The sequence below is a fragment of the Temnothorax nylanderi genome, unplaced genomic scaffold, assembly GCF_030848795.1.
Source record: "Temnothorax nylanderi isolate EJ_2023f unplaced genomic scaffold, tnyl_v1.0 TNYL_tig0092_pilon, whole genome shotgun sequence".
Taxonomy (NCBI): domain Eukaryota; kingdom Metazoa; phylum Arthropoda; class Insecta; order Hymenoptera; family Formicidae; genus Temnothorax; species Temnothorax nylanderi.
This window is the reverse complement of record NW_027249154.1, coordinates 670,818-697,480: the sequence shown is the minus strand read 5'-3', so window position 1 is coordinate 697,480 and position 26,663 is coordinate 670,818. Positions and strand designations below refer to the sequence as shown.

General features: G+C 36.1%; 4 protein-coding genes across 18 annotated transcripts in view; 2 read left to right on the top strand and 2 right to left on the bottom strand.

Moving 5' to 3' along the window:
• Nucleotides 1–661: 661 nt before the first annotated feature.
• Nucleotides 662–10,276, top strand: Lolal (lola like). 9 transcript variants are annotated; one of them, XM_071710833.1, is made up of 6 exons: nucleotides 670–799; nucleotides 893–1,003; nucleotides 1,178–1,440; nucleotides 6,620–6,853; nucleotides 6,949–7,162; nucleotides 7,655–10,276. In XM_071710833.1, exons 1-5 carry the CDS (start codon nucleotides 736–738, stop codon nucleotides 7,141–7,143), a joined length of 867 nt encoding a protein of 288 aa, XP_071566934.1. In that variant the 5' UTR covers nucleotides 670–735; the 3' UTR covers nucleotides 7,144–7,162; nucleotides 7,655–10,276. The 9 variants fall into 9 exon arrangements, with proteins under 9 accessions (XP_071566933.1, XP_071566934.1, XP_071566932.1 ...); XM_071710832.1 differs by having other exon boundaries at nucleotides 662–1,003; XM_071710835.1 differs by lacking the exons at nucleotides 670–799; nucleotides 893–1,003; nucleotides 1,178–1,440 and adding an exon at nucleotides 5,559–5,763.
• LOC139775099 (arrestin domain-containing protein 17-like) lies at nucleotides 10,277–15,197 on the bottom strand. Its single transcript, XM_071710841.1, has 8 exons — nucleotides 14,873–15,197; nucleotides 12,785–12,940; nucleotides 12,387–12,601; nucleotides 12,074–12,259; nucleotides 11,777–11,985; nucleotides 11,312–11,556; nucleotides 10,882–11,010; nucleotides 10,277–10,803 (listed from the first exon to the last, which is right to left on the bottom strand). Coding segments are annotated over exons 1-8 (1,452 nt in total). The 5' UTR covers nucleotides 15,183–15,197; the 3' UTR covers nucleotides 10,277–10,801.
• A 1,384-nt stretch (nucleotides 15,198–16,581) lies between these two features.
• Nucleotides 16,582–23,320, bottom strand: LOC139775095 (arrestin domain-containing protein 2). 4 transcript variants are annotated; one of them, XM_071710825.1, is made up of 9 exons: nucleotides 23,204–23,320; nucleotides 20,273–20,529; nucleotides 19,021–19,176; nucleotides 18,430–18,644; nucleotides 18,091–18,279; nucleotides 17,578–17,783; nucleotides 17,255–17,442; nucleotides 16,813–16,939; nucleotides 16,582–16,733 (listed from the first exon to the last, which is right to left on the bottom strand). In XM_071710825.1, exons 2-9 carry the CDS (start codon nucleotides 20,388–20,390, stop codon nucleotides 16,724–16,726), a joined length of 1,209 nt encoding a protein of 402 aa, XP_071566926.1. In that variant the 5' UTR covers nucleotides 20,391–20,529; nucleotides 23,204–23,320; the 3' UTR covers nucleotides 16,582–16,723. The 4 variants fall into 4 exon arrangements, with proteins under 4 accessions (XP_071566926.1, XP_071566928.1, XP_071566927.1 ...); XM_071710827.1 differs by having other exon boundaries at nucleotides 20,273–20,494; nucleotides 23,204–23,291; XM_071710826.1 differs by lacking the exon at nucleotides 23,204–23,320 and adding an exon at nucleotides 20,813–20,830.
• The window catches only part of LOC139775094 (uncharacterized), a 46,706-nt gene continuing 43,254 nt past the window's right edge, over nucleotides 23,212–26,663 (top strand). For 2 of the 4 annotated variants that reach the window (XM_071710824.1, XM_071710821.1), the window contains exons 1-2: nucleotides 23,212–23,349; nucleotides 24,307–25,574. In XM_071710824.1, the coding sequence (XP_071566925.1) occupies nucleotides 24,590–25,574 (985 nt within the window). In that variant the 5' untranslated portion in view covers nucleotides 23,212–23,349; nucleotides 24,307–24,589. Of the gene's footprint in view, nucleotides 23,350–23,475; nucleotides 23,613–24,306; nucleotides 25,575–26,663 lie in introns of those variants that run through there. The other 2 variants (XM_071710823.1, XM_071710822.1) reach the window with 2 other exon arrangements.

Sequence of the window (26,663 nt, the reverse complement as noted above, 5' to 3'; positions counted from 1 at the left end):
ATAGTACTTTTTGAAAAGTAATGTGCATCACATACTTTGTTACGTATTATATAATTCGTTAATTATATCTTTCTTGCAAGCTATATAATCTGTTACTGCTAGCATTAAAATATTATAATTTATTCCAATTTAACATTTTAACAATTTTTTTTTAAATTTATAGGATCAAAGAGATCCTATAAAACCTACAAGTTTATAAATATTTTCTATAAATGTATAAATAGATGTTATCTTTTTGCATATCGGAAATTAATTAAATAATAAACGAATTTTAAGTATTATAATAATAATAACAATATCGCTGTCAAATAAAAAAGCGTGTATAAGAATCACTTTCTAAACGCTGGTTAAAGTTAACCAATTTTTTGCTCCTTTGCAGTTTTGCCTCCACAAAGGGAAAGAGAAGTCTCATTTAATTTTAAGATTCTTTTTCGTGAAATTGTAAGAAATCAGCACGAAACGCTTACTGATCGTTTCGAAGTTTGAAGTCAGCTCGCAAGTCGATCGGCTCGCAAGTGCAACGCCATATGCGCCCGCAAACAGGATCGGTCGTGTCATCTGTTAGCACTCCCACGAGGCAACTTCGGTCGGTATTGGGATCTGACATTCGTCGCCATGACATCTGGTGGTCGAAAGTGAAAACACTGGACGGTTACGGATCTCGTGGCATTGTATGTACAGGCTTGACGTGCGGTCGTACTGGCTTTGCGTTACTGGCTTTGTATTTTTATTAATATGGAATTTACTCCGCGTTGTAAATCTACGAGCGGAATTAAGTGTTCAGTTCGCGGTTGTAAAAGTAAGGTTAATTGTAATTTAAATGTTCGATTTCATAGCTTTCCCAAGCCCAAAGAGTGCTTCGTTCATGTCAAAAATTATTTTGGCAATTTAGAGAAAATTGATCGTTTCAAAGCCTGGAAAGATGGATCAAAAATACAGAAAGTGACCCCTTATACGAGAGTGTGTTCGCTGCATTTCAAGAAAGAGGATTATATACTGCCAGGTAAGTTCATTTTTGACAGGAAAAATTAGTTTGAGATTTTGTTTAACCTAAAGCATCGTGAATGTGTAAATGTTGAAGGCACATACTTTCCCTCACCCGAGGGACATAACAAAAAAAAAAATGTGTAAATGATACATTTTCAATAATAATTAACGGTGAATAATTTGATGATAGATGTTGTTGCAAAAACGAGACGACACTTGAAGAAAACTGCTGTTCCATCATGCAATTTGCCAAGCAGTACTGCAAGACAAACTGCAAGTGTAGAAGTTGATGAAGCACGACGCCAGAGACAAAAAAGAAGGAATTGTCAAAGGGAAGAATTAATAGAGCAAAGAACAGAAGGGCCTGATGTAATGCAAGAAAAAATGACCAATGAAGAAGAAAGTCCTGCAGTTGTCTCTACACATGAAATTCCTGTTGAGGAGGCTCCAAGTGTTAGTGCTCCATCATTTCGAAATGCTGAAGTGCAAGTCAACAGTGATTATATAACACCGATTATAAAATTCGTTAATTTTATTAAAAATGAAAGCGAATTAAGTACTTCAACAGGAATCGCATCTTTTGCAATTTTAAATACTATTGTTGAAATCGTAGAACTTGTATATAAAGATAAATTTGAAAAAAGTAACGTCAGGATGAACATAAAAGATAGAATTATTATGACATACGTAAAGTTAAAACAAAATGTTTCGTATAGTTTCTTAGCTATTATGTTTAATTGTTACACAGCAAAGCATTGTCAGCGAGTATTTTATGAAATGATAAAGATATTAAGCAAGTGCTTGAAAGTAGCAATTCCTTGGCCATCAGCAAAAAATTTGCCACTGTGTTTTAAAGACTTTGAAGACGTTAGAGTAGTAGTTGATTGCACTGAAGTTTTTATCCAAAAACCAGCAAAGCTTTGCTGACAATTACTGACATAGGCTGTGGTCCACTTGACGCTACAAATGCTTTGAAGCGTTCTTCTTCTCCTTCTTTCTTTATTGAAAGAAAGGAGAAGAGGAATGCTTCGAAGCATTTGTAGCATCAAGTGGACCGCAGCCATATTCTCATTATAAAGGCTCTGAAACATGTAAAATAATGATCGGTGTTACACCAGCAGGAAATATTTCATATATTAGTAAGCCTTATGGTGAAAGAGTAAGTGACACAGTTATATTTGAACAAAGTAATTTAGTAAAATTATTGCAACCTGGTGATGCAGTAATGGTTGACAAAGGGTTTTTAATTGATAAAGTATGTGAATTAAATCGTTTAAAGTGCATAAGACTACCATTTTTAAAAGACAAAAAGCAATTTACTAAAGCGGAATCAATTTTGACATGTAAAATAGCTACAGCTAGAGTTCACGTAGAACGATCTAATCAGAGAATAAAAACTTTTAAAATTGTAGGTTCAAAAATGCCTGTTGCACTTGTATCGATTTTAGAAGACATTTTTGTAGTTATTTGTGCAACAATTAATATGAGTTCACCCATTCTAAGCGATAATAAATTTATGGAAATGTAAACCTTTTATAACCTTTTACTTAATTGATTGTGTTTATTAAATAAAGAAAGTTAAAATTTAATTTGGCAGTTGGATTTTTGATATTTTTTACTTTATTTCACATAATGAGTAATAGCAAGTAGTTTATTAAAATGTTAAACACATATATCATCTTATATCAACTTTTAAAATAAACTTTATCACATTAACATGTTAACATTAATATAAATATATACTCATTCTTTTAACTTTTTCTACATTTTATAATCCTATATCTAATGACTTCCTATATCTAATGACTTTCTATATCTTATAACTTTTAACCCTTTTCTATTTCTGAAAACTTTTGTATATAATCTTTTATATAATCTTGTAATTATTTCTATATCTTATAACTTTTAACTCTTTTATAATCCTATAATCAGATCTTATTTCAAGACCGTCTTAAGTAATATCTTAAGATGCTAATACGGCTCTGTGATTGGTTAATGACATCTTAAGATTGTACTTAAGATGGTCTTAAATATAAAAACCGACTATGAATACCGGCCTATGACTCAATGTTTTCACTAGCATCTTTTATTGAACTTTCAGTTCTTAAACAGATTTCATGCAACATAATGCCATAGTATACTTTTTTTAATTTTGAAAACTTTTGTATATAATCTTTTATATAATCTTGTAATCATCCGGTATTCATAGTCGGTTTTTATATTTAAAACCGTCTTAAGTACAATCTTAAGATGTAATGAACCAATCACAGAGCACCGTATTAGCATCTTAAGACATTACTTAAGACAGTCTTGAAATAAGATCCGACTATGAATACCAGTCCTAGTCTGTTATTAAAATGTTAATATCGATGGAAAATATTTGTGATTGGGCTGGTGCAAATCCTGCGCAGAGAAAGTTTATTGAAGGCGAAAGAATTTTAAAAGCAGGACATATAATTAAATGTGGAATAAACGAACAAAACATGAGAAGTGATGTTGTGAGCTTTACAGCTCTCTCTCTGTGTTTACAAACTTCTCATTTGAAAGGAACTCCGTATGAAATAAATGGGGAAATATTAAATAGAAAAATTGTATCTATGATTTGTTCATGTAAAGCCGGCTTAGGCGAAAAATGCAAACATATTATAGCCACTCTGTTATACTGCTACCGGTAAGTTCCTAACCTTCATTATTTGACAGCTGTAGCAGTAACATTGATTAATCACTAATAATGACTAATCTTAGCCAGATCTTAGGTGTGAGAAGAAAATCAATTTAATTAATATAATATTTGTTGTTAGAAAAGACGATGCGCTCGAGGTTTTCTCGTGTACCGATAAGCAATGCAATTGGAAACAGGTACAGCAAAAGACTCTGGAAAATTATAAACCAGCTCCTCTTATGGAACATGCTTGCTTTTCTCAGCTCAGAAAAAAGAGAAAAATCATTCTTAATAATAACAGCGAAAAATCTGTTGAAAATGATAAAGCCCGAAAAAATTCAGAAGCTGAAAGTTTTCCAGAAAATCAACATCTAAAAACAATCACCAAAGTAAATAAGAGGACTGAAGTTTTTACACTAGCTGCAGCCAAAGAAATATCTGAATCTCAGCAGTCAATTATTCGAGCCAAAATCATTAGCAAACTACCTAACTCAGCTTTCACAAAGCACATGTTAGTTCAATCCAAAAATACTGTATTTAGTTAACTTGACTCGAAGATTATCAATTATTTATGTATTAATAATATGTTTTCTAGATTTGGCAGGCATAATCCGATCAATGTTCAACGAAACGAAAGTAAAATCACTGACGCTGAGAAGGAAGCTATAAAGACCATCTTCCAGTTGCAAGAGAGCGAACTGATGGAAACAATTAAAAATTTTAATGTCAATTCACTCAAAAATTGTTGTCAAGATACTATTATAAAATTATCAAAATATCTGCAACAAATATGTGAGAACACTAAACTGTGGTATGCATACTGGCATGAAGAACGTCAATATCGCATAACAGGTTCAATTTGTTACAATCTTTATACTTATACAAAAAACACAAAAGCAAATTGGAAAAAAAAGTGCAATGATACTTTTACTCCAAAGAATTTTAAGAGTGAATATACTGAATATGGGAAAAAAACTGAAGGAGAAGCTCGTGACGCATTTAAAAAAAAGACTAGTAAAGAAGTGATCGAAACTGGACTAGTAGTATCTCAGCAAAATCCATGGTTGGCTTATTCCCCTGATGGAGTGATCTTTAAGGATGGAAGACCTACAGAGTTGCTAGAAATTAAATGTCCATTCAAAGGGAAGACAATGACTATCGAGGACACCGTGAACAACGAAGTGGGGAAAAGTTTAATTAAAGATAAAGAAAATATTTATTTGAAAGAAAAACATCGATATTATGGACAGGTGCAATTAGGAATGGCAGTGCTCAATTTAAAGTCAACTTTGTTTGTGATATATTCTACTTTTGATAAAAATTTATTTATTCTAAGGGTTAATCGAAATGAAATATTTCTTACCACAATGTTAAAAGAATTAAAAAAGTATACTATGGCATTATGTTGCATGAAATCTGTTTAAGAACTGAAAGTTCAATAAAAGATGCTAGTGAAAACATTGAGTCATAGGATTATAAAAGAGTTAAAAGTTATAAGATATAGAAATGATTAAAGGTTATATAAAAGATTATATACAAAAGTTTTCAGAAATAGAAAAGGGTTAAAAGTTATAAGATATAGAAAGTAATTAGATATAGGAAGTCATTAGATATAGGATTATAAGATATAGAAAAAGTTAAAAGAATTAATGAGTATATATTTATATTAATGTTAACATGTTAATGTGATAAAGTTTATTTTAAAAGTTGATATAAGATGATATATGTGTTCAACATTTTAATAAACTACTTGCTATTACTCATTATGTGAAATAAAATAAAAAATCCAACTGCCAAATTAAATTTTCGAGAGATGAAATCGAACATTCAAATTACGATCAACCTTACTTTTACAACCGCGAACTGAACACTTAATTCTGCTTGTAGATTTACAACGCGGAGAAAATTCCATATTAATAAAAATACAAAGCCAGTAACGCAAAGCCAGTACGACCGCACGTCAAGCCTGTACAATGATGTACAATCATACAATGCCACGAGATCCGTAACCGTCCAGTGTTTTCACTTTCGACCACCAGATGTCATGGCGACGAATGTCAGATCCCAATACGCGGGGGACCGACTACCGACCGACCGCCGCCGGAAAGACTCGAGTACAGCCGAATTTTCCTCGCCGTGATATTAGCCACAACAAAAAATTCGTGGTGGTCGCGCAAAAAGTTTTTGGCGCTACGTTATATTTTTCGCTCCCGTTCCTCCTGTGCGGCGCAAGGGTGCTGGTTCGTCAGCCACGTCGTCGTCTCGTCCAGGATTCGGCGGCCCGTCGACGGCGCGAAGTAAGGAGAGAGCAAAGCGCGTGCACGCCGTGTTGCGCGAGAGGCTCGTCGTCGTCCCTCGCGCCCGCGGCATCTCTCGCGCGTTCGATCCCGCCTGGCCCCCCCGTGTTTTGCGGATCGTGTGTTATGTGTGTCGGAGACACCCGTGTGCGCCTCTCTTGACGCGAGACCACCCGACGGACGTGTGCACGCGTTTGGCGATGTTGTGACGACGACGACGACGATCCGGAGTAAACCCGGTACATCCGTTACGGCGCACGGCCGTACGCGCTAATTCGCTCGTCGCCGAGACGATTACGCTCCGCTTCGCGGGCCGACTCCGCGTTACCGTTGCCTCGCTCTCGCCGTGGCATCCTTCGAGGCTTAACCTAGAAAAAGAATCCCGACTCTCCGCCCGCGCGCTCCCGCGAACTTCGTCCTCCTCTCGTTGAGACTCCGCGTTTATTGTGACGTAATTGGTGTAGGTTTCTTCGCGAGCGTCGCTGTATTTTTTATTTACCTCCGGTAACCCGCGATCTTTTCCTTGACCTTTTTGTTCTTGTTTTATTCTTATTTCATGTTTCTTGATTTCCACTGAATTTATTGCGCGAATGTACGTGAACGTAGGCAGCTTAGGCAGCACCGATTTGTTTTGCTAAGTTGACTGATGTCCCATTTGTAATGTTGCTTGCAGACTGCACAATCACGCAAGAGTTATAGGGCAATTCCAGCATTCACAATGGCGGGAGAGCAACAACAGTTTTTTCTCAAGTGGAATGACTTCCAGTCGAACATGGTGTCGTCGTTCAAACACCTGCGAGATGAGAAAAGCTTCACGGATGTGACATTGGCTTGCGATGGTCAGACTTGCAAAGCGCATAAAATGGTCCTGTCCGCCTGTAGTCCTTACTTCAAATCTTTATTAGAGGTATAACGCATTAATAGTGATATTACCATTGCCCGATATCGCTAGTGATCGATAGACGTTGCTAATTAAACTAATTAAATTTTCCTCCTTGACAGGAAAATCCGTCCAAACATCCAATTATAATTCTAAAGGACGTTGCGTACAGCCATCTACAAGCCATTCTAGAATTCATGTATGCAGGCGAGGTAAACGTTTCGCAAGATCAGCTGCCAGCATTTCTCAAAACAGCAGACCGGCTTAAAGTTAAAGGACTGGCTGAAGCTCCCGGTGCCATTAAGAGAGAAGGTTAAAGATACGCACATAAATACGGTATGCTTTAAATTTTTGCTTCTTTAACTCTAGATGAATTTGACAAAATATATTCCTTATATAGATATAATTTTCTTATTTCTAAATCTATTACTTTATTGCGACATTTACTTTATAAGTATTGGTGATTTCATCTTTTAATAGGATATTTATATACATTAGGTAAAAGAAAAAGAGATCATTCAATAAATGCAATATTTCTTTAGTAACATTATTGATTTCGGCGTTGCCGCATGAGAGTTCATTGTTCAGTTATTGATTGTGCAAAAATCTATTTATATTCTTGGAGCAAATAATATATATATATATATATATGCATATGTAACTTTTGATTTACACGCTGCCACGTGCGCGTTGAACGTACATAATAAGAGCTAACAAATTCGATAAATACAATTCCACAATTTATCAACATATCATTTTTTATGCATAATATAAGAATTGTTTACTTAAAAATGCAAATGGGGCAAAAATGTGAATTTTCCTTTGCAGGTATTTGAAAAGTGTGTGGACTGAAAGAACAGTGTAATAATGTAAAGTGATTGAGCAAAACACATACCACACAACATAAAACACACGACACAACATACATTATAAATATATAGAGACATATGTATAAAAAAAAAGTTAAAACACTGCGTGTGCACAACTCAGTGTCCTTCGGTTCATGACTTGGATCAACACGCGGTGACGATGTAAAATAATGCCTTTTTCTTATTCTCAGTTAATGTTAACGGTTGTATTGATAGTATGTACACATACATGCAAGTAGAGAAGAGATGTTGATGTTTGTCTTGAACCCATTACGCCATATTGTGGCAACAATAACAACAACATTGATTATTTTTTTAAAACGAATCATCGCGAATAAGTGGGTCGCGATAGTTTACAATGCATGCTGACCGGGGCAGTCTTGGTGGATCAAGTTGGAAATGTTGACAACACCTGTTACAACGCCCGTTTTTTAAGCCGATCTACCTGACTCATAGCACTCCTCTATTGATTCTATTTAGTGGATCTATTCACGAAGTAGCGTTATATTATATCTCTCTCGTTTATTTGTTGCGTGTCAGTTATGACGTAACTCATTCGTACATGTCAAAATATGAAAATCTCTTTTTCTACAAATATCTATGCTATTTTCATTATCAATTTTCACAAGTTATATCAGGGATGTGATTATGGAGATTTCTCTTTAGGAAATCGATCCTACAGGGCATTAACGATCTTGTATCGTACTAAATTACGTGCAAAGTGCTAAGTAAATGATAATGATAATTAACGAAAGTATTTCGTTGGACCTCAATCGAAAAGTTCGGCTCCTATCGTGGATAGATTTGCGAAACCCCCGGCAAATCATTTGAAGAATGTCAAATCAGGTTTACTGGAAGTAGTAACGTGCGCGTTTACATCCTTCTCTTTTGTCAATTTGGCGATATTGGAATACTGCTCTTTTGCATTCATGTGAAATGTAAAAAAAAATAGAATGAAAAGGAAGGAAATACGAGATTAGGAAAGAAATTGTAATACCATAATCAATTCCGTACAAGTTACCTCTTCTAGTGATCATGATTTTTACTTAACCAAATACTGCCAGTATTTGTACCGGCGTATTCACAATATTACCGATATAGACCAAATTTATTTATGATAATAATATATTAAGGGTTAAATGTCTTAAATTGAGGGAAGGTTATTGTAATATAAGCGAAGTAAATTTTTGTAAAGTCGGAGCGCACAGTTCCTTTTCCCTCCCGAACAATCAGGACGCTCGGAAAAGTCTAGGAAGAAAGTCAGGAAACATTGTCGAGTCAGGGATACAAAAATTGATTTTATAAACGCCGTGTTTTTCCTCTATAATCAAGTATTTTACTATTATTATAGAATTCACTGTTTTATTACTTTTAAACTTTACTTTACTACAAGTTTTCGTCAATTGCGTTCATTGTTAGATAAGTAATTCCTCGTTCCGCGCTCGTAATTCCTGACTTTGCTGTCTCTTGTAATTACATATTAAGAAATTCTCCAGTGTTTCGTGAATTTTTCCTTGTGAATTAATCGTCCTTGTGCCTAGTATGAATTTATTCCAATTTTCATTTGGATTATATACCGAATTAGCACGAGTGAACTTTTACGGACACTGAATGCCGACTTAGGATCGTATCGACATTACGTATCGATCAGTCATATACCGCAGAATGTTACGAACCCTAGAGCATCGTTTCCTACCGATTTTGCTTCGGATGTTTCTGTGAATTATACGTGAGACCGACCTGATCGTACTTACGATTGTAAGAATGATCCACCAAAAAGAACTCGTCGTTCGTAAGAATGCTTTGAACTCCACGCGATAAAGTCCAGATCTTGTTATGGAACTTGACTTTGTATCAAAGTAAATGGCTTCCATACAAATTTCAACGATTCACTGATAAGTTCTGATAATTAACGGGACCACTCTCGTGCAAGCGGCATTAAAGCGAAATTTGCGATGTAATAGTTTGCATATATTTGGCATCTTTTCGGAATGAGGGTTCAATTATTCAAGCTTTTTTCAACATCAGAAGGCTTCATCATCTTTCGCGATCATCCGATAGCAATATCGCGTAATAGGTACCCGATCTTCAGTCTCAGTATTTAAAGCAGCGTTAAAAGCGTCGAAATGGATGGGTTTAGTTCCTACAATGATATGTTTACCGGGCATTTGGTGGCTGAATGTGAATAATAATACCATGTACATTTGCTATGCTGTAAATTTGGGATACAATTATTGTAGAATAGAAAATCTCATATAGAAGTGACCGTTCGCGCTAAATTCACGAAATCATTTACGTCATATATATATATCCTTTTTTGTTACGTTTCTCGCTTCATCTCCGACTTCCATACATTGCACTTTTCGTATTCACGACTCCAAGTTCACGATTCCAAATCGATTAGTTTGCACAAGTTAGCCGGATGAATCTCTCTTCCCTCCCTCCCTTCCTTTTTCCGTTATCCCTGCCATTCTAGCTGAAATTCGAAACCCTCCTTATTAACGTTACTTTTGCTATTATATGACTCGATGATGATTATGATATGATGTTGAGATATAAAATAAATTGTGTAAATATGCCATTTTTTGGCATAACTGTCTTTATTGCTCCTTCTTACGTATCCATTCTTATGGATCTCTGTTCCTTGATCTTCCTTAAAACCATTCTAGTGTATTAACTGCTATTATAAACAAACATTGCATACAAAATATGTATCGCAAAATTATGTTCTTCATTGTACATTATATGTATTATAATTTGTTCCGCATGAAACTGCATAATACATTTGTAATCATATAAGCAGAGTGTGATATAAAGTATAAAAATACGTATATATGTGTATATACATATATATATGTGATTAATTTATACTTAAAAAAGTTGAATATATACTAAAAAAGTTGAACATTCACATAAGATACTATAAGAGGTAGTAGCGATCAGAGCTTGATTTGATCAGTTTTTTTATTTCCTGACTTGCTTCTTCATCATCACAAACACGTTGAGTGGAAGTAACTTAATTAGTTACTACTTGATGTATCGTCCACCTTGTTTCTGCTTATTTTCCAGGGTAGGCATTTCGTTTTTGTTTATTTTTCAGATGGATCTCTGAAAAAATAAATATATATATTAAAAATGTAATGTTAAAAACGATGGATTTAGTAACAAGTAGTGTTCCATTCTTACATGGCGGTGTGAAATTAAAGACCGGGTATCTCGGTGCAAAGGGTTCGTTGGCACCATGCACGTAATTTGACTCGTCTTCGTCTTTGATGCTATCCGCTCTTTGCATACATTCTTCGTACGATGGTGGTGCTAGATGGAGATAATAATTTCTTAAAATTTATTCTTTAAAGAATTCTTACAACTGTAAGTCAAATTTCTATGATAAGTCTTACAAAAATTATATTTCAATTTTTTTTATTCTATAACAAAAATATCATTGGAAATATTTTCTCTTTGGCTCCGAGTTACTGTACTTCTAATTGAGACAGTAAAATAAAATCGATATTCAATTACATGGTATACGATAAAGCCGATGTATACAAATATGTATTTTCAAGATTGAATATAAAATTTCTAAAGTAATTATTTACAAAATAAAAAAAATACTCACGTATGTCCCACGGGTTAGTCGACGTGCTGGGTTGATTTGGAGAGGTAAAACCTATTGCCGCAGGATAGGGCACATTTGGTGGTGCGTAGTCTGGAGACGTGGGCATCGGCGGTGGTGGATCATAATCGGGTTGCATTATAGGAGCTGTAGGCTGCACGGTTTGCATATAGGATGCAGATGTAATAGTAGATTGTAATGGAATTGTTCCGATCAAGATCGGGTAAACCTTGACGATGCTGCAATGCCTGTCGTAAAAATTGGACCGATTTCTTAAATCACTAACCAATATAATTTAATTACGATTTTCCATATATTGCGGAACATTTATTGCAAGTAATTACAAAATAATTTTTAAGAATTTTAAGAATTTTAATTGAAAAAGCGAAATATTAACTGATTATAACATATGTACAATTGCATGCATGAATTAAGCATTTTATTTTATTACTATTTGGGTATACATACGCTCCAGAGACGTGAATTGTAACGCGCAAGGAATATTTCTGATCTATTATATTGCAACATTCCAACTGGGATGGCGGTATTGGCGGAACCTGTAATCGTGACGTAATGTCGGCTTGTTGGCCGAATGGTCCCACACTTTGCTCGGCTTTTACGACCGCCTTATCCGTCTTGGTCGTATTATACGGTGATTTCGCGTGGAATTCTAATGACTTCGTGAACAGAAATTAAAAAGTAAAAATTAAAATTATTATATCGATTGAAATTAATTTGTTACGCTAGTTACGCGCTTATACCTACCCGTTCCAGTTTAACGCAGATCTTCGTCACATTGACACTGCTAGTATTATTGAGGTTGACTATAGTCTCTATCGATTGTCCCGGAACGAACCCCGTCGTCGGTATTCTAATACGTACCTTCATCGAACCCAAGTTGAAACAACAGAAACAACAAAAACTCTCCATCACATCTTCATCTACGCCGACCTAATAAAAGAAAAATTATACGATTTTAATGACGTCGCGCGATATCTTCATTTTGGAGTTCGATGTTATTTTTGCGTAATAGAGAGGCAAAAAAAAACATGGATCTTTGCGTAGCGATTTCACTTACACACTGATGACTGCGAGAGTTCAAATCGTAAGATGAGACCACGGTAAACGCAATTTTGCTCTCGTGATCGAATCTCCATGGTCTGTCGATGACGGCTTTCATCGTGTACCGGATGTGACCGTTCGTATGTTCGAAGCTGCATGGTATATTATATGGCAGTGAAAAATTAAATGAATATCTATGAAACCCCGCTGGCATCTGTACCTCTCCATTGCCTGAAATGCCATGATATCTCGTCTATTTAATAAATCAAGAAGTTCTATCTAATCGATTTCAGCAACTAATAGCTGATCGAGCAATCATATTCAATTATTTTATTGTAATATTCTTTTACAGGTAACTTTTTAAATTTTTAGGTAGCTAATCTATTTCTAATAGATTAATCTTGTGAGTGTTACCTGCTGCACTTCCCAATAAGTAATAAGTCAGGTTAAAGTACTGTTCGCTTGCTCGGAAATGATCAACGTGGGTGTGACTGCGTCCTTGGGAATCCTTGGTAGACCTTCTTCTTTCCCAGCTAACATTAGCTTCTCCCTTTATTGACAATTTCAGTGCTGCGATCAGAGAAATATCGGTGTCCTTATTTGTATATATTTTTTATTAAAATGTAATATATTGAAAAGTAATGTAACCTATTTCTCCTTTTATTTTTATTTATTTATCTTCTCACGATTATTATTGAAAGAAATAATATTTGATTATCTATTCTCTTTTTTACATTTAAAAGAAGCAAGATAGAAGCAATAAAAATAAAATAGATTTAAATAACTAGACAATTTCCGAAAAATGATATATGATTTCGAAATCCTGGAACATATATATTCATATTCTTTTTAAAAGAAAATTTCGGCTGGAGTAAAAGAAAAGTTCTACTAATTTTTTACGTAAATTAGTATACAGACAAGGTATACAGGAAAGGCTTGCGCATTAGTGACAATGCTTTACCTCATACAAAGTTCAATGTCGTTTCAAACGTATCAATAATACTCGCATGTGGTATGGACGCGTGTTGCATAACTAGTTACAGCTGATGCGTAAAAATAGTCGCGAGAAAAACAGTAGAGGCGGCGTTTCGCATATTATTGCTCCAAAGTACGTCGTTCTTTTTCGGCGATCCAACAGATCGTCTTCCGATAAAATTATTTTTAGGCTGTTTACAACTTTGGAAACGTATATTGCGAAATGCACTTAATTAAGGCATCTAAAAACGCGTAGGTGTGAGGATTACATTTTATAAACTTGTTATATATTATATATATTATATATACTTATATAGAATACTTTCTGTTACCGTTCGTGAATATATGTATGTATATATATCAGTATTTGTAACAGAAAGTATTTGAAAAATATTTTCCTGCATATACTCCAATATTATTATTCGTCACATAATGTACGATGCGTTTTGATAATAATTATATGACTTCGTTCAAAAAGTGCACACGGGACTGAGATAACTTCAGTGAATCTTTGTTTGCTTACTATCAGGACGTCGTTCTCTGATAACACGATTCAATAATTGAGCTGTCTATCCAACTGACATTTCTTTCATTCGTATCGGTTTTATTCATTCAGTTTAGTTAATTTATTTTTATAAAGTGGTTGGACAGAAGAGAAATTTCATAATGTTGTCAATAATATTGAAGCACAGGTCAGGAAGCGTGAGCATTCGATGTTTCGCCTATGTGGTCTCGGCGTTTGTTTCCGAATGATGTCATACCGAGTTTGATAAAGACGTTTTTATGGCTGACAGGATCCGCCTAGGAATTTTACAGGGACAATTAGCACATTCGAGCGACCAACGAAAGAGAACATCATCTCCGATAGTTTATTTCTTTTGTCATAAAAATAAAAAATACCGGGATGGCATATTTGTCGTCAAATCGTTAGCAAATATATCGACATAGAAACTATGTATTTCTACGAATACACGTGATATTTAATTAACTACATCTTATTGCTATAACTGCATTGTAATTTAGAAATTTCTGCATTTGTCAGTTTTCGTTGCGATTAGTAATTTTCATTTATTGTTAGAATAATTCGATTCGTTTATTTCTATTCTTTTTGTTTACCAAATTGCAAGATTTCGAGCCTTTTAAATCTGTTTATGTCATGACACTAATTAACATTTGTGTTTTCATTACTTTATTTAATGATCTTCGATCGAACTCGTCGGTTTCTGCGGTTTTCTTCTATCCGGAATCGATATTCAGAAGAAGTAATTCGTTCATCACGAGCGATTTAAATTTCTCCGTGTGCTTGCGCCTTCTTTTCACGGCCCTGGTTTCGCACTGACACGCATTTTTACGCACGTGTACATACGCGCACATACACTTGGGGAACGCGCTTGCTGGCGCCCGACGTTCGTTCTTGTCGCGGCGTCGCTGGCATCTGGCATCATCGGCGGCGCGATCGCTCGATACTGCGAGCCGCGTCTGTCAGTATTGCCAGCGGTGCCAGCCACGTGCCGGACGCTTATTTACCTCGGATTGTCTTCTCCCTGGCTAGGTCGACGATGACGTCGCCGGTGACGATATCGCCGGGCGCGTAAGTAGCGCCCGGCCGGTCAAACTCGATGCGAAAAGTCCTGAGCGACGGCATTCGTGGAATGTGATGAGAGCTCGGCTTTGTATCAAGCAGGATCGAGGTCGGGCGATCGACGCGATCCAAAGTGGGAAACACGACTGGATGCAACCGGTCCGACGGGACGTCCGTCGGCCGCGAATCCTCTCGCGACGTTGGTATCGCGTGTTCTGACCCGCTAGACGCTAGACCGACGATGCCAACAGGCATCGAAAGTCGTGGGCGGTTGGTTCGTATCAGCACCCCACTGTGAACGTCATCGGGGTGCGTGCAAATGTATCCCTTATGATAGTTCGGTGGTGGTGGGAGTCTTCTTCTCTCTGGTCTTCGTCGTAAGGAGGAAATGTGCGGACGAGAGATTGATGACGTTATTAGAAATTAGAGGACAATCGTTCATTATTGGAATAATGAGGGGCACAAATAGTATATCGTGATATTATTTTAATGATCGAAGAAAGTAGCTCTGACGAGTAAAAGAATATTCTACGTATAAAAGAAAATATTGCTTCTATATACGAATTTGAAGAAAGGGTAATTTGTATTCGAATGATTGATGAACGAGAGATAAACAAGATGTATATTCTGAGTCTACTGTGAGAAATTTTGATAGACTTTAACCGCAATTTTTATATTTATTTAATATTGAAACACGCGATGAAATTTCTTCTAAACAGCTGAGTCATTTAATAGTTCACTCCACGCATAAGAAATTAGTTTCTAAATTATTAAAAGCATGAGTCACATTGTTCAGAGTGTAACTTTGCACATTACATTTGTGACGTCGCTAGATAAAAATAATATTCTTCGAAATGACGACGGGGGATTGCGAGAAACCAATTACTGTTGCATGATGTGTAACAATATTACGAATACGTCATTGTTCTTTTTTTACATCATAGTTTTATCGTTATCGTTTTGCCATAATAACGAGAAGATTATCAGTCGTCGAAGACTGTCTAAATCAGATTGTCAATAAACTGTTATGACAACGGATAATTGAACCATAGGACTGGGACTAATTTAATGCATCACGCGCATTCGCGCCCGCTCCCATTGGGAGCGCATTACTGCCGCGAGTGATGTATTTTTATTCCTTGTCGGACCGTCATGAGAACGCGCTACTTTCAAATGAGGTATTTTCGTCATCCGTCAGACCTACTAAATAGTCAATCGATGTTACGTGGGATTGCATCGCGTGTTGAACATTTCTATGCGAGTTTATTAAGCCACGATTGCGGACTGTGCCGCAATTGCTGTGCAATGGCTCTGCGATTGCTCATTTTCGGCGATTGATTGTTAAATAAGGGTAATTGGAGGTAATCAGCGCGATATATCGTCAGGTAATGAATTCTTTTATGCGCGAGTTACTCCAACACAAGATTAACGTGCATCAATAAATGTCTCGTTGAATTCGCATTGTAAGCATTCGCTATCTGGTGGCCTCTGACACTACTACTAAGTTTTCATACTCGTATGATACTATGCTGACGGTGCTAACAATAAGTTAGACAGTGCAAAATCGATTTTTTCTTAGAACCGTACCACTTCTCATACGATATATACAGAAATACGTTCTCTACGAAAAATAAAAATTGAAAAATTATGAGAATTTTTTTCAGTCTTTGCAGTTTTTATTTTTCAGAATGTTTTTTTTTCTCGATTACAAATCAACGGTTTAAATTAGAAATAATTAAAAACGATAGTAATCTTTTTTGATTCGATGTTGTCAGCTTAGACGACCTTCCTATTTCTCAGGAGGATCTGCAAGTAAAGTATTGATAATACATGCCGATAGAAATCATATAAGACTTAATTAGTATAATCATCTTAGTCATCTTACTTGAAATATTTGAAGACTGGATATTTAGGTGCAAAGGGTTCGTTAACACCATGCACGTATATAGAGTCCTTCGGATCTCTGATGCAAGACACTCTGTGCGACAAGGATTCTTCATATGATGGAGGAGCTATATATAAAAGAATCTAATCTGTATCTACCTTGACAAGTTCTTAGGTTTGGATCAAAGTCTCGTAATAATTTTCGCGAACGAAGAATTAGATTTTGAAATTTTAATAGTGGTGTTCGCGTAAGATAATCTTATGATTACGATTCAAATGTGTAAAGAAATATTTCTTAAATTATTCTAAAATAGAACAGTATTCTCAATAAAATAAAATATAGAAATGTTTTATGTTTACAAATTATTTAAAAAGGAAAAAACAAATATTACTATACGATAAAGATTGTTCGGTGGAATCTGTCAATTGAGTATTTTACGTACCATCAACAAAATCGTTCAGCGATGGTGTACTTGGAGAAGGTACAATATTAGATTCTGGAGTCACGTCTTCTCTCTTCGATGTAGATGGAAATACATCTGAAGAAGATGAAGCTGCAGGCGCCGATGGTATAAACCGCAGCGGTATTGTTCCAATTAAAATCGGATACTCTTTGACGATCTTACGATACCTTATAGTGAAAAGAATTGATGTAAAGTCATCCTATTGTTACTGAATGATCATCAAGCGCGTAAAATATTATCGTATAAAATAAAGTTACAATATATTTAGTTTTTTACTGAGCTTTGGAGAGATATGTACGTACATTTTTTTACTATGAAGGACGATACGGAGGATATATTTTAGATCAATTATATCGCAGAATTGCAGGTCCGAAGGTGGTATCGGTGGAATAAATAAACGTAATGCGATAGCGTGTTTATCGAATGGTCTTATTTTTTGCACAGTTGCCACAGTTGCTTTATCCTTCTTTTTCTTACCAAAGGGCGCATCCGCGCGGAACTCAAGGGACTTTATAAGCAGAAATTAAAATTTGATAATTATTGTAGGATAGAATAACATTTATATTTTGGCCAATCTATTGATTCAGATATCTTCGGCGAAAATAAAGATTGGAGCGTAGGTTGAGCGTAAAGGAAAAGAATGACAGAGACGTTTATCTTTTAAAATGCTTCTTTTACGTTCAGCAGTTTCAATTTATGCTTCAAAAGAAGTTTCATTTATGTTTCTGTCACTCTCCTCTTATATTCGATTTGCGCTCCGATCTTTATTTTCCAGAGTAATATTATATATTTACATAAATTATTTACAAACCTACTTGCTGTAATTTAACGCAGATTTTCTGTAATTCGGTAATAGTGGCGTTATGTCTTAAATCGAGGATTGCCTCAATCCATTGTCCCGGGACGAATCCTGTCATCGGTAATTTAATATGCACATTTATCGAACCATCGCTGACGCAACAGAAGCAAGAGAAAGATTGGTTTACTTCATCGTCTATGCCGATCTAATATAAATAATGCATTATTAATTTTCAATACAATTGTTTGAATGAGACTATAAAATAGCTATTTTGTATATTCTGGCTTCCGAATATGAAGGTAATAAAATCATAATATGAATTTAAAATATCGATTTTACCGAGGATTTTACTCACACATTGTTCACGACGAATGTTTAGGTCGTAAATTGTAATTACGGTGTATGCAGCTTTACATTCGTGATTGAATCGCCATGATCTAACAATGACCGCCCTTATCGTGTATCTGATATGACCAACATGGTGTTCGAAGCTGCATGGTAAATCGCAGGGTAATTGGATACAAAAAGGATATCTACTTAATCCTGCAGGAATATGCACTTTTCCATCGTCTGAAATTAATAAAAGCTGATATGTATAGCCTCTAAATATAATTTATCCTTTCTACGTGGATTATAGCAAAATGTATCTATCTTAGCCATTTTACACTTAAATGAATATGCTTTAGGACTCTGATTTATGTTACTCTAATTTCCATTAATATATTTATTTGTATTGTTACACCTTATTCACGGCACATTCACATTACGCGAATTCACGATTGCGGTGCACCAACGAATGAGAAATATTTATTTTTAAAAGAAAATAACCAAGCATTAGCGCAAGTATATAATATATTCTTATATTATATTATACTATAATAATATAATAACATATTTTAATGAACTTTTTGATTGTCATGATATATGATTTTTTAATAGACGATACCTTCCGATTTTTCTAACAGTGAAATGGTCAATTTAAAATACTTTTCATTTGCCCTATAAGTAGTAGTGTTAGTTGTAGAATTTCCATTACTATCTGTCGAACTCGATTCCTCATCCCACTTGACGTTAGCCTCTCCCTTAGCCGATAATTTTAGTTCTGCAACAGCAAAGATTAATGATCATTTTAACGTTTTACGTACAAAATGAAGAATTAAGAAAGTCCATACTCTTTGTTGTAATATAAAAAATATATGTATAATAGATACAGGTAGTTATGTACAATACGTCAATTTGAATCATTTGAATATATGTAATTTGTTTGCGATTTATTTTCAATATGATGGACTTTATATAAATCTTGCTGTTAGTTCAAGCATATTCATATATTTACGTTTAAACTATGTATTTTAAAAATGTAGACTGTAAAGGGTTCATGAAATATGAAATTTTGATTATTTCCTATTATTATATAATTATAAATTATATAATTTAAAAAATGCATGGTAATAATGTTATTATTATTATTATTATGTCGTACATATAAACGATATCAGAAAAAGATATTTCACATTTTAAAAGTTATCACAAGAATGATCTCATCACTCTGGATGAGTTATTAAATCATCCTATTCCAAGCTGATATATTCTCCATATCAGTGATAACAATGCATATTCATTGCATTGTTATCACTGATAATCCGTGAGTTGATAATCTCTACATCCGTTCAGATGGCATAAGTCTTCAAATATAAATTGCGGTATTTCTAAAGTTTCGAATTTGGATTCATGTAAATTGTGTTACAATCGGCAAAAGCTGAAAGTGCCACACGTACACGGCACGCACTTAATTGTGTGCGGCACCGAAGCCATTCATTCCACATGTTACCGAGACTGGTTTCTGGCACGTACAGATATAATCTGTATAGATACTTGTTCTGGGAAGGACAGAACTCTTCAAAAGTTTTCAGCCTTTTAACTTAACCGTAAGTAGTCGGATGTTTTCGCGTTTACTTAGAGTATAAAATTTTGGATCATATTGTCGCGAGACAACTACCTTTTTTCTCGTATAAAAACATTTTTATGTATAATTTATCTTGAACTTGGAGAAAAAAAGAAAAATAGAAAAGTGTACCTGATGCAAAACGACTCTATTGTGATTTCATACATGGAGCATTGTTATTTGCATGTGCAAATTTTGCGATGACTTTATTCGATCGATATATATCTTTAAAAAAATTAATTAAATGATTTACCTTCGGCAAGTTTTTCCTTTGCCAGATCGATAATAACGAAGCCGCTGACACATTCGCCGGGTATGTAAACAGCATCCGCGCGATCAAATTCAATGCGAAAGATGTTCAACGACGGCATCTTTCTGTCGCACTAATGCACTTGTCAGTCGGGATCTCATCACCCCGTCATCGAGTTGACGACGTTGACGTACGCATGATGACTACAGTTGACCGATGTACGAACTTGAAAACGTCAAGAGATTTCATATCGACGTTCCCTATCAGGAGAATAAAATTATATCTTCGATATAAAAATTATATCTTCAAGTTACATGATCAGTTGATATCATTTTCTTCAAAATATCACATTTCCGAATATCTCTTTTGATGTGACTTGATATAATTTTTATCAAACTCATTTTTAAATAAATGGAGCAGATATAAAAATGAGGAAACGCCAAATTTTATATGGAATCTAACGGTTTATTATATCGTTTAGGAATCTAGTATCACAGAGATTGAAGCTCATAGCTGAGATACGAGCTACAAGAAACTGCGCACCATAACCATCGAATTATATAACATACTGGAATGAGCCTTTCCTATAGCAAGTTACAGATAGCTTATACCGCCACAGGCTAAAACAGGATAGCTTGGTCATCGAAGATGTCTACTTTATATAGTAAATTCTTTACATTCATATAGCAAAATTATGGAGAAGCATCATTCACCAATTAGGAACAAAAATAATAGTCTCTAAAATTAAATATTCCTTTTTTTTTCGTCATTTCAGTTTTATTATCCAGTGACTTTAGAATCCGTTCGTTTTCTGCCAACATGAAACGTAAAATAACTATATAGCTTTTCGCTTTAGCAATTTGTCAGATGATTATTAATTTCGATAATAAGAAGATATAACATCAATTTGTTCATATGATCCATACCTTTTTGCAAAAACTAATCACTTAAAAGAATCGAACTATTTTCATTGTATTGTTCGATTATTTAGCACAAATAAATGTTTTTTAAAGACATCACTACTTCACTATCGAGGGAAAGAGAAATATTTCAATTCGTTCAATTGATCATATGTAGTACGTTTTATGACTCTCTTTATGTAAGTATATTAAATAAACAATTGGAAAGCATTTGGTTGTCTTAATCGATACGAATGAATAAATAATTTACGATTTATAGATTCTTTTAAAATTGCATTTAAAATTACTAGTTCTTCAATTGCGATATGATCGAATCGACTTGAGTAATATGGAAGTACCATGGTAAATATCAAACATGGAATATAGTACGTGTATTATCGCTCTATATATTTCTGATATCATAATATTGTGCGAGATAAGCTTTCTAAGATTTTGAGTTATAATTCTAGTTATAAGTTTTATTTTATAAATATTTACAAACTATATAAGAAAGAAAATGTTTATTGCTCGAATGGTGAATATCTTTGCATGGTACTTTCATTGGATGTGTCTGCTATCTGGCGGTCTCTGACGCTACTAGCTTTTCATAAACTCGAATGATACTTGAATCAAATGAAAAAGACAATATGTTTCTAAGTAACATTAATAATTTTTTTAATTTTAACTCTACTTATTTAAGTTGTTTCACATAAATTATACTTTTCTTTTCAACAAATTAAAACAAAGCAACGTTGTTAGAATATTTTTTCTAATCTTTTTTTAAATTGATTTTATGTTATTTTCTAAATATATAAATTTAGCGAAATTTGCACAGTGAAGAAATTATAATATTTGTTTTATTTTCTTTCTTCTATTTTATGTGACTAATCATTTTATACATATAACAAATAATACTGTAGATACGATTTTGCTTTCTGCGAGATTTATTGCTCCGTCGCGTCGAGAATATTTGACAAGTTAGACTTAAAATATGATTCTTTGCTACAATTAGAAGCTTTGTCGGAGAAACTGACGTATCTACCAAATGATGTTAATCGTCGATGTGTCGAAGTTACAAACTGACGAGAAGGTCAAATCAAATTCCTCCACGCGAAGCCTCTAAAGTGCCTTACTGATTAAAGGGCGAGCTATACTCGGTAAACGGGTTTGGACCAACATCAGAGGCAAATATTAGATTCCGCAACGTGTGCCTGCATATACCCAAACGTCTACCTGTTGGACACTGCTGTATCAGACTTGCAATGCCTCCGTAGGATCCTTCGACGTAAACACAAACGCAATTTCGTTTGATAGATTGTTTCGATGCTATCGACAGGGAATACCACGTATAGACGGGGAAAAGAGTTAGCTACGGACTCGAAGACTGGCATGGTATGTTTCAATTTTTCATTTCGATATTTAATCGCGTGTATAAGTAGCAAAATTTATTACCACGTAAGAAATTAGATAGGTACATAAATAATTACAAAGATATATAATGTATAATTATCGACTTATTATATAACTTATAAATTAAAAATGCTACAGAAAACATTTCTAAAGTGTATATATTTGCGAAAATAAAAGAAAGATAGCTTCGCGATCGTAATTTTAATAAAAGATATTATTACAAGTAAAATTGGTGATATATCTTGTACCATTCGTTATAATATTTCACTAATATATAACGATAACTACTAATAAAAAATATGATATTTCGAACTCGCTAAGATTCGATGAAAATTATATTTCACGACGTATAATTCAATGCCCAGTGAATGCGATGAAAATTATAACGTCTGGCGAATGTGAACTATTGAAAGAGCACGTGCGGAGAGCGTAACAAAGCCCCCAGGATCGTAATGATGCGGGAGGGGTGGTCCGCAGCGCCGATGCGAAGCGGGCGCGAGGGTGGCTTCTACATTGCAACCCCTCAGTAGCACGCCGGCCATCGCCGAGGTGGCATCTCGAGGCATCGACGCTTCATTCTTCTCACGACGTCAAATTCGGTCGGATATACAATAAACGTTCCTACCTGTTAGGGATTCGGAGTTTTCCTCAATCACAGCGGAATGTCCATCTCGCCGCTAAAGTCGTTTCAGGGATCACGGCATCACCGTTCGACGACTCGGCGCAGCTAGACAACGTGACGGCACTCTTTGTGACAACGACGATCAACAGGTTAATCCCTAGTTGGCTAACTGGCGTAACGGCTTCGGCCAATAATCTCGTATACCCGTGCGTCGTATACCTGTTTACTTTATGTCGTCGACACCGCGTGTTGTATCTCCTATCATTAATTCGAATAGACACGGTAGGCTGCGTCTATATGAATATTGTTCGTGCTGTGCGACGTGTGGAAAATGGCTTTCGATGACTGAGCGATATTTCGTTGATCCAAATTTTTTATCACGATAGTATTTTCTGATAACTTCTCGCAGCAAGTGAGTAACTGCCATTTAATTGAAATGAAAAATGCTTTTAAACGTTCGTTTGACATATCGTTTTTCTCGACCGTTTTTTTAGAAATGAGCTTATTATCTCATCACTGTTGAATTATTAATATTGTTTGATAAGTTTGTTTTGACTTCAGTAGCGAACAGTGAGAGAGGGAAAGAGGGTGAGCGTAATAATTGAAAGTGCTTTATGCTTTTTTCTATTTTATTTGGATCGATGTACGCGTTCCGCAAACACTCGATCGTGAACTTGACATAGGTGCGTTTTAACCCCGTGGTTATAGGTCACGCGCTATATCACAGTGGCATCGTTTCTCATCGTTCCATTATTAATCAGCCATCGATTCAATATAAGAGAAAGTGACTTTTCGTTTAATTAATTCTGTTCGAGTTAAATTGTAATTAACGTAAGAGAAGCTGAAATTTTCGAGACGTACAAATAGATTAAAATGAGAATTTTTCAAATAAGTATATATACCAAAGCTCTTCTTAAGCGTACTTTATGTTTTATTCTTTAATTCTGATGCTTGCAAAAAGCTACTGGTTATAGAACTTCATATATGTGTTATACATGTATACGTATAAAACTTTTATTATGATAATTATACAATTTAATTATACGCGCTTTTTGACTAAAATTTAACGCAAGTTCTTAACGAAATCCTATTCTCATGCTTGACAGTCGGGAAGATTCGTATACAAAGCGATAATCGAAACCAAACAAACTTGTCCCGCAACAGCTTGTCATCAAAATCGAAACCGTCGCGAGATCCGCTGAAATGAGAAGAGTGGCTGTAGTCGATTACAGGACGATTTATAGGCGTAGCCTCAAAACTAACGATTGTCGTTTCGGTGACGTGAGAATGACGGAGCTGCGGGGTTTCTCCCGATAAACAGTCGGCACATTGAATCGAGATAACGCGATCCGGGAGGCAGGTAAATTCGTCAGAGACCCCGTAGCGGAGATGGCAACCAACAGTCCCGGACAATCGATCCATCTCAAATCCCCGAGGAGTCCGCGGCAGCTGCCGGCGCTTCCTCGCCTCCAGCAGCAGGTGCCGATCGCCGAACAGCGGAGCCCGACTCAGGGTCAATCGCTGGCCAAGTCACCCGGTACGCCGCTGGTCTTCGAGTTCCCGCCCGAGTACTGCCCGGAGACACCCAACACGACCTTCGACTTCGACGAGTTCGGGCGCGCCGACGAGCACGAGCAGCAGCGCGGCTCCAGGAGTCCCAGTTGCTACTCCCGCGCCACGCCGGGCCTACCGCGGAGTCCCAGGAGTCCCAAGACGCCCAACAGCGAGATACTGCACTCGCCCAGCCGCAAGTCGCCCATCTTACAGTTCTGCGATCCGCGCAAAACTTTGAGGCAGGCCGCGAGCTATCCGGCATCGAGGACCTCGTCATTGATGACCGATCGCAGTAGATCGGTCAACTCGTCATGCGGTTACCCGTCGTCCGACAGCGCGAGAAGCCCGCTTTTCGATCCCTCGCGAAGGAATTCCATTGGTCTGGTGACCCTGAACAGTCCTATGTCGCCCACGATTGTAACTCCGACGTCGCTCAACGCGACCAGTCCGCAAGCGAGTCGAAACTCGGAACTCAGTCAAGTAAGTGCAAGCAGAGAGATCGCGGGCTACAACAGTGGTAGCCCGGGCATGACTCCTTCTCTGGAAAGTCACCCCGGTATGCAGGAAAAAACCGGCGAAGGAACCGGCGATAGGTCGAGAAACGCAAAAATAGGTGGGCACATCAACAAGAGCCAAGGATGCCTGGACGAGATTGATCGAGGTCACTGCGAGGGATCGAACGGCCGCTCGAAACACAGAAAGGGCGAAAAGAACATGTCCCGACGATCCACCAGCGATCTGACGGATATGGCTGATGCCGAGACTGAGATCACTCTGCTATCCAGCCCTAGAAGAAGAGGCTCGATGAAGGGCGGTCTCGGTGAGTATTTTCTCTTCTTCACGAACCACTTCTTTCTTCATTTACAACGGGATCTTCTATCTATATACTCCTCCATCTCCTAAGGCAATAAACGACGATCGATGTTTTCAAGAAACGTTTGTTTTTTTGACGAGGGTCGGTTGATTGAAAATGCTATTGTGTAGTCAAGCGTGTTAAATTAAACATACAAAATGTATTTCGAACTTCGTAATTCTGCAATAGTTTAATGCCTTTACATTAAAATTTCCAAGCTTGTTAATTAACTCTTCATCGTTTTCCTCTTAACGATTAAAACTTCTTTGGCTATTATATTACTTCTGTAATTTCAAAAATTGATTATTACTTTATTATAATTAAAGTTCTTTTCGTTATTAATTTTGTATTTTTAATTGTTAATATTTATATTTACAAGCGAATATTACAGCGTGTTATGATAATATATATAAAGTATTTGAATAAAACGCAATTTTTTGAACATCAATATAAATTATTTTGCGATCGGATTCGTAATATCACGGCTGTAGAAGATATTTTCTGCGCAAAATATCGCGGGCATTAAAGGTTTCTTCCGTTATAACGAGCGATTTGGAATTTGGACGCGGGTCGATTTGGATGAAAATGAGAAATACGGTGACAGACCGTATGGCACGTGAATAACCCCGGGCACGTGCACACGCGCCGCTGATAATTGGCCTCCATGGAAACGAAATTTGGGATTTTGCCCCGGCGAAATTCGTGGCCTACGAGTCATTTGCTCTTTTAATCCGACCGAGTGCTCTTCTATCGATGAAAATCCATAACGCGCGTTAATATGGACATAATGAAGGTTTTGTAATTTACGCGCTTAGCGCACCCGTAATTTACGTGCGCGCACACACATACGCGCGCAAGAGGCTCCGATAATTGCTTTTCGACATGAATCTGCGGTGCTGTAGGATCGTCCTCATGCAAAGGCGACGAATGAAACTGGCCCACCCTCTTTGGCGTCATCCATTTCGACACTCTCTTTTCTCAGACCCTCTCTGAATCTTTCTGGTCCTTAGGTTACTCTCTGAGTATTTTTATCTTTTTCACCTGCTAAAGTTCCTT